General features: G+C 31.2%; 1 protein-coding gene across 1 annotated transcript in view; it reads left to right on the top strand.

Annotated features, from left to right (window-relative positions):
- LOC124432952 (mucin-12-like) overlaps positions 1–14,397 on the top strand; it is a 38,062-nt gene that overhangs the window by 7,776 nt on the left and 15,889 nt on the right. Inside the window, exon 2 of the mRNA XM_046982341.1 lies at positions 8,345–8,607. Within this exon, the coding sequence (XP_046838297.1) occupies positions 8,518–8,607 (90 nt within the window). The 5' untranslated portion in view covers positions 8,345–8,517. The remainder of the gene's footprint in view (positions 1–8,344; positions 8,608–14,397) is intronic.

Raw genomic sequence — 14,397 nt, 5'->3', positions numbered from 1 at the left:
ATTCGTTTCTATTAATTAATCTTTTCTATCAGATTTTCAAATCCCCGAAAGGACAAAAGAATCGTCGGATTTACAAAAGATTAAAACGACGACCTTCGGAGTTTTCATTATTCTTTTCATACTTTTGTTTCAATGAATGATAAAGAAAAAATACCGTAAGCGACTTTATACTATTCATCGAGTTCAAAATATTTTCATTTTTTTCTTTTTCCTTTTTTTTCTCTCTCTCTCTCTTTTTGCAGAATTGTAATAACGCGCGATTTGTTTGATATATCTCTTTGTTTTTATTTTCAAAAATTTAAAAGCCAGAGAAGGAATATCCTTCGAGCTTTAGGCGTAACTTTATGATTAAAACTTTATGATTATAACGTGACGTAGACGACAGAAACTCAGATATCCGTTTTATTCTCTTTATCTAGACTTAATGTCTCATCTCCTTTAAATTATTGAGAAATCTTTCGTAGTAGGGTTGAAACGATGACTTGAAAAATACGCGGATATCGTAGACAGGATGAAAAAGAATGATAGAGTTAAATGGCCAAGGAAAATTGTTCGTATTCTTTTACGTTTTAAAAGAGAAAAAGTATTATAAACGTTTTCCTTTTCTCTACTATGTAAGACAAAAACGAAATCTGATTAAATCTAAATAATTAACCCTCTTGTTTTGGTTTCTTCTAATCACATTGATATTCTTTAAGCGGAAAATATATTTTCTCTCTTTTATCATGGGCTATTGCTTTTCAATTCAATATGCTATCGTTTTAATTCATTAGAAATAGCAATTTATTCAAAGGAAAAATAAACCAATATTATTGGAGAAACTGGAAAACTGCAATGCAAACGTAAGCATAGAGATTGCAATTAGACGAAGATCAAATTGGAACAAAGAGACCTATTAACAACTATCGTCGTTCGTAATCAAGAGACCTACGTCGTGCAATAATGATTTCATGGAAACTGGAACGTTTGCCTATACGACGCCCGAAACGTTTCAATACTTTCCTTACCTCAAAGCGAATCTACACTCCTATTTATTTTAACCCAAAATATATTCATTTCATTTATGTAATCTAACCATTCTCCGTGAAATATATAAGAAATGAGATTTAAAAAATCATTATCGAATTTGTTAGCTTTTGCGAACATGTTGCCTATCGTAAGGAGCCTGAAAAGTTATCGACAAAATATCATTTTCGAACGACATTATCGATACAGTACAGAGAGTTGCCAATTTTCAGGCGAACAAGGTAATAAGCCATTTGAGTGCTCCACGTCGTCGTGAAATTATTCATCGTGCTATGTCTTCTAACATAAATGAGATTCTTCAGTTTCGATTGAAATTTAGAAGACCCATTGCTCTTTCGATAGAAGAAAATTATTGGAGTAAAAGTCCAAGGAAAAAAATCATTAATAATTTTTCAAGTCTTATAGATCTTTTTCCTTTAAGACCTTAAAGATAAACGAGATCTCACTTGAATGATATACGAAAAATTCATAGGAAATATTCGATACGTTTCAAAGAAACTTTCAAAGGAATTACCTCACAAAGTAAATGTAAGAACGTTGAAATGAGAAACTTTGTACTACACGAAAGTACGAATTGTCATTTTGTCAAAGCGTCGCTATGTGAATCCAAATTTTCTTCTCTTCTCGTAAGAATCCTTTTGGTTGGCGAGGATAGGTCAGCGGGATTTATAAAAAACAGAAGGTAAAAATTCAACGTATGTGTGTACATTTAATGAATCACCAAACATAATGAAATACGAGTAGATCTTAATTTTTTGTTTTTTTTTTTTTTTCTTTTTTAAGCAACTTTTCGTACTTTGAGATAACTTTGATTATTCGTAAAAACATACTATCTCAAGGATACCATTTTACTTACTTCCAATTTACACCGTAAAAAAAAAACGATCATCTTAGTAATGTATAACTTCAATATGAAAGCACGACGATGGTTGCTTTATATCTTCACTGTATTAAGAGCAATTGCATCGTATCAATGCCATAAGACGATTATCGACTTTACGTTCGTATATCGAATTACTTTCTCTATGAAAAGATTCCTTAGAGATTTATGATTATATCAAATATCATCTTACCTTCCGAGTTCCGCATCGATGCCGGAGAGATTATTCTTAAATCTTGAAGTTTGTATCAACCGTATAATAACTTATTCCCTTTTTTTCCTATTTACCTCTCTCGATTAATTCTTTACGATATAATATTCGACGAAGAATGACGATATCATATTGTTATGTTCTAAAGTGAAATAAAATAATTTGTTTTTTTCGAAACTTTGAAAAAATACTTTAGCGAATCGAAAAAATTTCTTGTAGTATAATTTACAATTGTAACGAATATTCTCTCTATATAAACGAAACATTTTATTCTAGTTGTTCATGAATAATACGTAGGATTATTCCCAAGCGTGTTCGACACTGACGTAAATTCTCTTTTCTGTGTTATATACATGAGTATACGAGATATATCGAACATCGTGTTGTGTATCGGCAATCTCGAATCTGGCCCAGATAAGTAATTGCGATGCTTCACATTATATAACGAAAAGGAAAAGATGCGACAACCGGTTGTCGGACCTGTGGACGCGCATTTCTCTACTCCATCGCAAGTAGGATTCCTCTCGCTTACTCTCATACGACACATTAGGGATTACATTACGTAGCATATTCGAACGCGAACTCGAATTACCCCTCAAAGGGTGTCAAGGATCGTGCTCAAAGATAGATAGCTCTCTGCAAATTGCACTTTCGTTACTGTAAAATCGATTTTCTTCCTTTCATTCACCATTTAATTCTCTTTCGTTTTTTCTCCCTTTTCCAAACATCGAGACGAATGGATAGTCAAAGATCACTGTCCTGAAAAAATCTTTCTCTTTCTTTTTTCCTCTATCTACTAACTATGAAAAAATTTATAATAATATCAACAATAAAAGGAATCGATTTCAATTCGGTTTAACAAGATCGTCCTGTTTTTAGAAAAAAAAAAAAAAAAAAAGAAAAAAAAAATGGCGTTTTTGTCTTTCTTTTTTTTTCTTTTGTTTTGTCTTTTTTTCGTTTTTTTCTTTTGTTTTGTCTTTTTTTCGTTTTTTTTCTTTTTTTTTCTTTTTTGGTCCCTTTCATCTCTACGATAGAGAGAAATATCCGTGGAAAACAGTACGTGTCAAGGAGATTCTCAAGTTGGTAGTCGATACTCTTATGGAAAATTATTCCTCGCAAATCGTTCTAATCTTTGTCCAAACGTCTGATAGATGTTTTACATCGTGTTTTCTTACCATTATTATTTAATACTTGATAAAATACGAACAAATTTTATTTCTTTTCTGAAGAAAAACAATATGTCCAAGTTTGTTTTCAAAAGTACATGTTCGAATACGTATTAGTAAATTTTATTTTTATCCGAAAGAATGACTCATAAATATTTAAAAGTAATAAGAAGATTCGCTTTCACAATTTGTAATAATTAAACATTGTCAGTTGCGTGTCGTCTATACATTATAGCTTATATAGATAGCTTGTATATTTATATACATATATAGCTTGGAAAGATCCTCGAATAAAATTATCATCATAGTCGGTGAATATTCCTTATCTATAACTATTGTTCTTTTGACAATGAACCAACCCTCGCAAGTGCGTCATCTACGTTCGTATTTCCATAGACAAATACATTGAGCAATAGTTCAACTTGATAGTATTTAAAGGCGACGGGGAGACTTTTTGTTCTTACGTGACATTAATATTACTCATCCTTTATTTTACGATAGGCTTGCTTTCATGCCCTTTAAAACGACTCGATATTTATCAACGGTCAGTTTCGTACGATTGATTAAAAAGACACATTAAAAGAGACACATTACGACGGCTCGGAATATTTGCAGCAGGTGCAGATGATTCAAGTATTGCCAAGAGAGACGAGAGAGAAAAAAAGCTTGAATGTTTCGATCGTTACGATCGTATTCAGATAATGGATTTACAAGTTGTTTCAATGAATTTCGACTAATGAGATAGATAGACGGAGAAAGAGAGAGACGAAAGATTATTTTACAAGACTATAATCGATAAAGTTGTTTTAGACTTCGTTAAGAAAATAATCAATTAAGATACCGGATTGAAATGTTATTTCGAAAGTAAACTTCCTAGGACTGCATCACAGTCAGTCTATTCTTACCTGCAAGAACTTTTAACGAGTAGTTTATTTATAGTATCATCGACTTCCTATAATTCATATCAAATTCAATTAGAATTGATCTTCGAGTTTTATTCTTACTTAAGAGGGTAATTGTTCTGATAATTGATATCCACATAAAGACTTTGTCTTCATTCTGTATCAACCAATTAAGTATTATTTCAAGAATTTTCGATTGCAAAGAAAATGGAAAATAGGAAAAATGATATTGCCTTGTTGTTACCGTATAAAAAAAAAAAAAAAAAAAAAAAAAGAGAGAGAGAGATGAAACCATGAGCCAATCAAAATTCGTAACAGCTTTGGCAACGAAACTAGTTACGGTAGAAAATTGAGCTCAAATTCTCAAACGAAAAGGAATTCAACGAAGGTAATATTAAACTTTACTTTTCGTTCCGCGAGTGTAAACTTTCGTCTTTCACGTTCTAGGTTGACTTTAGAAGCGTAATTCTACACCTACGAAGGCCTTTGTCATGTTATTTTAAAGCTTTAAGGATCAACAAAATATCCCGCAGATCGATAAAAACGACGATAAAATGAAAGTGAGAAATTAAAGGGATCGAATGGAGATAAGAAAAAAACGGGAAGAGTAAATTATCTATAAAATCAAAACCTTAGTAAAGCAATTAAAATGCGAACTTGATTGTTACCAATCAAATTTATCATTAAAATAGTAACAACTAATTATTTTATTTATTTACTCATTTATTGATTATTTTTCTTTTCGTTTACACGTAATCAACGAATTAAAATATTTTCTTGAAATTTTAATATTATTCTCATTTAAATGGACTCTCATTCTTGTTTTGTTCGAACTTTTCAATTATTTTTTGTCATTAAGGAAGTACACATTCCAATAAGAAAAACTTTTAAAGCCTTTGACAAATATTTCAAAGTTTTTAATATCGGAAACATACTTTTCTTCAACGAAAAGAAAAGTATCGCATTCTATAAAGTTTAAAAGTTATAAAAATCACATCGCGTTCGACTTCTTTATTGTTGAATTTTTACGCCCATTGAATTCGAAGAAGCTCGGTAGAATTTTTTAAATTCTATTCTAAAATCCTAATCCTATTATTATTACAAAATGTAGCAAACATTGTAGAATTGATCTCCGTACACATTATTATAAATCGATATTTTTGTAACTTATCAGTGGCAATACGTAATGATTCATTGTCTTCTTTTTTTCCTTTTTTTTTTTTTTTTTTTTTTTTCGTAAGAACGATCGAAGTAAAGAACTCGTGATCCTTTGCAATTATATTTTTATCAAGATTGGAACGATCTATTTTCATAATCGTGTTGGCATAATCATGCCGGAATCTTCCTATCGCTTCCGCCACAAATCATTAACATAAAAACGACCACTCGTTTCTCACCGTTTCTACGATGATTCGCGAATAAAGAAAAAGTGCGAAATACAAAAACTACCATTAACGTCGGATCAATTTTTATAAGAGAAGAGTAAAACGGAAGAAAGGAAATGGAATTAATAAGAAAAAAAATTAAATAAAAAGAGAAAAAATACAATAACTTATATTGAAATATTGTATTTATCATTAACGCTATCATTTGATCTCGATCGAAGGCAAAGAACAAGAACAAAATTTCGTTCGACCGGAAATAACATATATATTATATATGTACATAGATGTATATATATATATATATATCTATGATGTGTAAAGAATATCGATCTTGGTACTCGCGTTATCGTATTTCATTACGGGATAAAAAGTGGAGTGCTCGCGTTTGATTGACTTCTCGTAAAAATCCATTTAATGTTTCCGACAATAGCGAGCTTTGCAAAGAGAGCAAAAAGTCGATATCTACTAACGGACAAAAGTAAAAAAGATTCAATATTCTAATACGAAAAGTTTGGATCCATTCTCTTTACTTTGTCATCCTCTCTCTTTTTTTTTTTTTTTTTTTGTTTGTCCGACAGAATTTTAAAGTACAGCGACTTTTAATACTTTTGCTACGGTATAATATATATTTATTATAAATATGTATTTAGCCGAAACAATTAATAAACGTGGATGCAGGTCTATATGCCTGTGGTCTAATTCGTATCACGTATTTTCGGACAATTTCATCATTCATGAGAAATCGGATGAGCGATTCCGCTCGTAAATAATTGCTCTCGCATACGTCGACTATACTATTATATATTATCGTAAACATCTATGTCAAAAGGATAAATATATTTTATTGACTCTTCTCCAAAATAATTCCTCTATTGGTTTATTTGTTCGATTCATTTTTTTTTTGCATTTCTATGAAAGAAACGACAACGTATAAAAGAATGGTCGTGAGATTCGTGACTTTTTAACGACCAGAGCTTTTAATAAATTGGAATATTACTTTGTAATCGGTGCCTTTCAAGAGTCATTCGTCAAAGCGTCCAAACGTCGTTCTTTTCCACGGGAAAAAGAGAAAAAAGTTAATTGGTAGCGGCTAGTGAATAATAATAATAGGCCATTCTCGAACAAGGATCTCTTGTGGGAAAGCGATTAATCGATTTTCATTTTCACACGCGATATTGCAAAATATGAAATATTGAAAAATATGTGCTATATAATAGTCCTTCGCGGTTTTTAAGAATAATACAAAAAGTATTTATTCATGATTATTAATTATCATTCTTTCCGAATAGCAAAGTACACGCGACTATGTCGGATCCGTTATATTAATATCTTTTGAGAAGACCCATAAAGCATAATCTCTTTGAAACTTTAATAAAGGAGAACATTATATAACCTCGAATCAATTTTATATGATCTTTTGAAGTTTTATTAGAAAAACGATCACAAAAGCGAAGATATTTGCATGTGACTAATCCATATTTGATACTCGTGATCAGGTTTTCGAAATTTGCAAATTTACATCTTTATTACAAGACCGAACCATAACCATTTAATCGAAAACGAAAATCGGATTAAATGGCCGTTTTCATTGAAGAACCGATCTAAGAATCAATATGATTAAACTCTCTGTCTTGTTTTCTTAATAGTAAAAAACGATAAAAACGACTTTTACGTATAATATTTATCTTTCTTATTGAAATGATCGATTCAACTTTCTTCTTCGCGTTAAATCGAAGATACAGAATATTTTTGTTTTTTTCCTCTTTTTTCTCTCTCTTTTTTTCTTTTTTTCTTTTTCTTTTCTTTTCTTTTCTTTTTTTCTTTTAGAGAAATTTTAACTGAAACGAAAGACCAATGAAATTTCTCCGTATTAACATTGATATTTCTCAAATTTAAATCTCGATAAGACGAGTTCGTTAAATCCAGGTGCACTTCTCTTCTGACACAAATCGAATCATCTCGTGTACTTTGCAAATGCGAATAAAAAATAATCGAGTAGATAATTAATAAGTAAGGGAATTTCGCAAATACAACGGGAAGATTTATACCCCCATTACGAATCAATGCGTTCGAATAGCCATCATTACTTTCTCTTCGCTAGCCTTATTCTTCATCGTCGTTCTTTTTCAGTATCGAAACGCAGAAAGTCAAACTCAAGGATAACTCGCTTCGGTAACGCTCGTTACATCCTGTAACACGTGAGTACATGGCCCACCTTATGAACAGGAGTAAAAGATGCTCGGTTATTCGTTTTTACGAGCTGTCGAATACGTTTGTAAAGATTTCTTCGATCATAAGCATTTCTTTCGTACGGCCTTTACAATACTCCTTCGCTATTTCAAGCAAGTTTTTACGATCGCCTCATCTCGACATTTCATACTAGGCGGATATATTAATTGAAATAGCAAAATCCATTGAATCTTTACTTTTATTATATTTCTTCGGAGTATTTACTTTCGTCATTCTTCTACGTAATTATGAATTTAATTACAAGAATGTCCTACTTCGCTACGAACAAGATGCCTTAGAGAAAAACGAGGGGGTAGTTTTTACCATCGTTCGCGAAAGAATAATAAATTCTTGAAAATAATATTATCTAACGATAATTATGCGTTCAAGGAATAATCAAAAAAAGAGGAATAATGTTTGAACGAATTAAAAATACGCTAATTACAATTTTCGGTGAAATATCAATCGGTAAAACGATTTTCATGTAAACTGTGTGAATATTCCGAGGAATGACCCTACCGATATCGCGACTAATTTTGCCAAAGGGTTCACCGGCCGGTCAAGACGAATAAGAGGATGTGGAAGGACGAAAGAAAGGAAGGAGAAAGAAAAAAAAGAAAAGGAATTAGGGGGAGAGAAGAACCACGAGAGGGCCTACCTTCTTTCTTGTAGCTGTTGGCGAATGTTAAGATGAAAAAAGAAAAAAGAAAAGAAAGAAATGAAGGATCCCGATGTTTTCCTGGTCCAAACTGGTTTGGCTGCGATATATCCTTATGCGAGACGAATCGGAGAGCTGCGACGAAGTCACGTAAGGATTTAGCATTTGGCCACCGTATGTTTTTCTTAAAACCGAATCTTTTCTCCAACTCGAAGGGAATAATAGATAAATAAAGAATGGAATCCATTTTAAGCTTCGTTTAATCATCGCCGTTGTGAAATTAACGTATCAAATGATATTTCGTATAATTGACAAAATTATAGAAAATTACAAATCGATTGCAAATACTTTTCCAATATTTCCGATCGATTAATTATATTTATTGAATCGTTAAAAGTAGGACAAAAAATGTTTCCATGAGTAAAACGTAAGCTCAATTATTCGGGTCAAGGTTAGATCGTGGTCTCGATTTTCAAACGAAGTAATACTGTGATTTGTGCGAGAATACTCAACGTCTATAAATTTTCCACCCTCGAGTGCCACCGACGAGAAACGATAACCATTAATGAGACAATTAACGCAATCCAAATGCATAACGTGAAATAACGGACAGAGACACAGATGTTAAATCATTGAAATATTCTCGGCATGTGAAAACGATCCTCCGATATCGTTTCGTTCTTAATCAGTTCGTTGCATATCGTTTCGAATTAATTACGCAATAAATGAAATATCCGTTTTCTGAGCAATTTAAACGCAAAACATTTTCCTTTGACGATCTCTTATGGAAACCGTTGCGATTCCTCGAAATTCCATTAAATTCGACCAAATATTAATAATCACATATTTTTAATAGGATATTTTTCCAAGTATAAATCTTAAAAGTCTTTTCCAGGGATGTTAAAGAATGATCTGTTGAAACTGAAAAAATATTAGCATAGATCCTAATAGTAGGCATTTCCTCGTTTTCTCTCGTCTTGGTGGTTATTAATGAATAAAGAAACGAATTCATGTTTCCATTAAAAAGAAGAAAAAAAGACAATATCAAAAAGATATATTATTGTGTGAAAATCTTTTCGTATTTGTTTGAACATAAGATAATTATTAATAATTATTTCTCAACGTGGTATATATCGTATCGTATATACGTATTTAACCGTAGTTGCAAACAAAAATATTTATATGTATGTATGTATATGAAAGAATGGAAAAAGAAGAAGAAGATGATTTGCGACAATAGAAACATAAAGGGATTAGCATAGTACTAAAAGATTGGCAATATGGGCGTGACAGTAGACGCCATCGATTCTAAAGGTTGATGACATAGTCGATACGAGCGCGTCCACAACCGGTAACGTGGCCATAGGCATGCTTTGATATTTACTCGTAAATCTTTCTTTTAATGACGTGCCTGCGTGCTATAGGAATTACAATCAGGATGCTCGCAAAGCTTGTAACAGTTCTCAGTAGGACGATGAGAAGAAGGATGACGAGGACGCCAACAAAATGGTTTGGTACGCTTTCGCAAGTGAATTTCTTGCACATGGACTCGTTCGTCTGTATACGTTTGCCTCTCTCCTATCTTCTATCTAATTAATTTCAAAAATATGCAAAAGAGAGAGAGAGAGAGAGAGAGAGAGAGAGAGAAGTGGATAAGAAAAGAAAACTTTTCAATCGGGATACGGTCGAGTATTCTGACCGCACTATCGTTTTAAATCAGATAAATCTTGTCTTCTAAATCTATTTATATTTTCGTAGAAACAAACCTATTATATATATATAATAATAATAATAATACTTTTTTATTTTACAGAAAAATGTATTTTATCTTCAAATAATTTATTTTTCTCTCTCATTTTAACGAGCATCGATTATACAAATAGATGCAAATTTATATATTATTTAAAAGAATAAATATTAAAACTATCTGTTGATTTAGAAACGCTTTGAAAATTTTCTAAGTGCATCAATGAATTTATCAATTGATTTTCATTATACAAAATAAAACGGCACAATTGGATCGAGTCGAAAATATTTTTACAGAAATCCATTAAATTTTCAAACGCACGATATGTTCATTCCATTTCCTCCTCTGACAATAATTAATAAGCATTTGGCTCTTTTTCCGTTTCAAATTAATCCTCGTTTATTTTTATTACAAGAAATGGCTCTCGAGATTTTCTTTCTTTTTTTTTTATTTATTTGTTCTCTCTATAAAGCTTATATGATAAGTAATTAATTTAATAAAATTTCGTGAATATTAAATCAGACGATTTCGTTGCACCATTTGTTTGTCGAATTTTATGAGAATATATATCTGTCGGTGCAAATATTTGCATTTGAAAAAAGAAAAAAAACAATGCGGTTTCGGTTTGTGAAAAACATAAATATCTAGTTAACGATCATAAGCTATCTGTTAAATAGCTACCTTGGTGCTGTTATATCATGGAACGTGGAACAATGTTTCACGTTTATGCTATTATGACAACTCACATTTTCATTTGAGCGACGACACGTAATTAAGTTTATTCAGTGACGAGACTAGACGAGATGGTCAATTATCGTCGGTCAGAGGCCGACATATCGAGACATGATATCTTTATGAGTAAATTAGAAACTTTTCATCGAATATTAAACGTCCAATTTATTTCATTTATCTACCTTCTTTTTTTCTTCATTATAATTAACGTTAACGAAACAATTAGTCGACGATATCTTTTATAATATCATTTTTCATACTCACGAATAAGTCGTTAATCCCATTGCAAATAACACATCCATATTATTTTTAATTAAAGGATCAGAACGATATAACAATTTTGTTCTTTGTAAAAATAATTTCCATGGAAAATATTCGTCGTTGAAAATTATTCGAATAGCGTTCCTAAAATAGGAATTTCATTTCCCTCCCTTGTTTTGAAATTCGATGTTAAAATATTAATCTCTCTGTGAGATATTTCATATATAGCTTTCTATCCTTGACACGTACTTTATTATGAATATTCGTTATACGTATGAGAATACGTATGGTCTTACACGAGATAAAATTAATTAAGATTTTACAGAATCAACCAATGTTCGTTATTATTTCACCGTAAAAGTTCATTAATAGTTCACTACTCTTGTCGTTATAAAAAAAAAAAAAAAAAAAAAAAAAAAAAAAAAAAAAAAAGAAGTAAAGAAAAGAAAAAGCAAACAAAAATGGAAAGAAAAAGAAATTATTGCAGCTATTTTCTTTGGCAATAAAAATATACGATTAATTTATTTCACATCAATTACGAAAGATGTTCGTGCGAAGGCGTTTTTCGATATTAATAGTTATACATTCCTGTTATTTCCGTACAAATGCTTGCGAAAGTAAAGTCATGGAATTTAAAATAAAAAATTGGGACTCGGAGTCTCACGATCATCGACCGGCTTACGTAGGAAAGTCTTTCGAGCTCCTCTCGGATGGTGACGCATCATCCTTCTCTCTCTTTCCTTTGCGCTTCAAGAAAACCGGCTTCGTTCTCCAAACGTAAGAAGATTACAGACCTTAATCGTTCACAGCTCGCGCAATAATTTTTCGGAAATGTCGCTATATCCATATAGTTTCAATTTAACATTTCTTTCTCTTTCTTTTTCTCCTCATATATCGAGATATATATATATACACACATGTGTGTGTGTGTTTTACTTTTCTACCTTCTAGGTCAACTATTGGTAACCTCAACATTGACATTTTATGAAATTGAGTTTTAAATTTGTTAGAAAGAAACGGAAAGGACTCGAAAAAAAAAAAATAGAGAGAACTCAAAAAACGAAACAACTCAAACAAGTTTAAGGATTTTAGAAAGCATAGTTTAATATACTAAGTTTAAAATATTTTAACGTGGAATCAATTTGAGTTTGTTTCAAAATTCATTTGCGTTCGAAAATGAAACGTATTCGGAATTTATACTAATTCTATAACTAGAAGAAGAGAAAAGGGGGTTTCCATGAACTACTTATAAAGTTTTATTTACTCGTTTTGTCATCTATATCTATTTATTAACTAGCTCAAATTATCACGATCAATTATAATATTAAGCCTATAAAATTCATCTTATTTAAATTCTGTTAAAAGATTCACATTTTTTATTATAATTGACATCTTTAATTCTAATTTCACGACAGACGTCATTCACATTGATGTCATTTAAAATTTTTTATAGTAAAGAGTTAAAGATATTTACGTGTAAATTATATACATATATATATATATATATATATATATATATATATATATATGGGTATACTATGCAGAATATTCTGTGTACTTACATGTATTTACAAGCATAAGTGCAAGGATTTAGATAAGAACATGGCTATAAACTTTGATTCTGAAAGTGCTGACGGTGGTGCAAGGATCATGCTATAAATTTCCTCCTGATATTTTCGATAGAACTTTGTCTCGTCTTTTCTTAACAAGTATCGATTTCAAGTACGAGAGCACGCGAATATCTTATTACTTTCCTTTCGTGTTTTCGTTGCCATTCGTTTGACAAACGATGCGACGTCGACAATGCGTCGTCGTATCCTTCTTCTTATCTCTCTCTTAAAATCTATTTTTCTGCTAGAAAAATAAGAAAATGTTAAAAGAAAATTTCATTTTGTACCATTTCACTTTGTCTATATTTATCATTCGGTATATCGATCGATCTCGATTATACTAATTTTACGAGATCTAATGAGAATGAGCGATTAGAGTTGTGAAATGTTTTTAATGTCGATGAATTATATTTATGAAAAAGAATATCAGGGAACAGGTATATCCATTTGACCTTTTGGCCTTAACCTTCTAACACAAGAATTATGTTTTAACTGCAACTTCGTGTTCTTTGGACATGCGTATAAATACATCGAAGAAGATCGCATTTTAATCGAAAGGAATAAATATTCACGATAGAAATACACTGATATTAAATTCCATTATGGTATTAAGATTATATATATATATGTGTGTGTGTGTGTGTGTGTGTGTATATTGTTAGAGACTCGATAAGGAAATTAGAAACGCTTGATTTATCATACAGACTAATGGATCTGCGAACATCGCCCACCCACACGATATATATATATATATACATATATATGCACATTTATGCGTATACGCATATGTAACATTAGCCCGTTTAGAAGCATTCAAAGTGATGGTTCCGTTCAAATATGTTGTAATGTAATTCCATAGGACGGAGAGTTTAAATCGAAAGTCTTCTATCAATTTTAATATGCTTCCTTCGACAATTTCGGCATAGCTTATCTGATATAACGTAGATATGCACGGAACGCGGAAGAAATTTACCTAAATATCGTAATATTTAATACATTGGAATGAGAGATAAATTTTAAAAAGAGAAAGTGATTTATGCCAATGAGATAGAAAGAACAGATCGCATAGATAATTCGAAATATTTTTCAAATCATCTTAAAGATTTTTTATGCTGTTCTTCGTCGTTCCAAGGATAAAAGTCAAAGAACAGGAAATCAGAGTCCTCTTCGAGGATTAGCTCGCCTCTAAGATAAAATAATCGGAGAAGAAAGACAGTTGTCTATTTTTTTTCTTTTCTACCCTTTTCAGAGACACACGTTATCGCACACCATTATAAATCTCCTTGAACGTGAAATATCAAGATATCAAAGAACATGCGGGGATTAATCAAGGATAAATAAAAACAAATAAGGATTTGGAGATTAAATATCGCGAAGGAAACTTCTCTCACGTATTCCTTTCATCGTTCTATCAGATCGAGATAATGTCCTTATAAAAATATAATAAATCAAGGATCAAGGATCTTCGCTCGAAATGACAATACAGAATTCGGAAAAAGTGATTTAGATTTTAACGAAAGTTCCATAATCGATTAGAATCGCTTTGACTAGAGAGGCTTTCTCAATGTTCGATTAAGAAACTATATCTGT

This window comes from Vespa crabro, chromosome 2 (genome assembly GCF_910589235.1).
Source record: "Vespa crabro chromosome 2, iyVesCrab1.2, whole genome shotgun sequence".
NCBI classification, from domain to species: domain Eukaryota; kingdom Metazoa; phylum Arthropoda; class Insecta; order Hymenoptera; family Vespidae; genus Vespa; species Vespa crabro.
The sequence above is the reverse complement of the archived record's forward strand: the minus strand, read 5'-3'. Positions and strand labels throughout refer to the sequence as shown.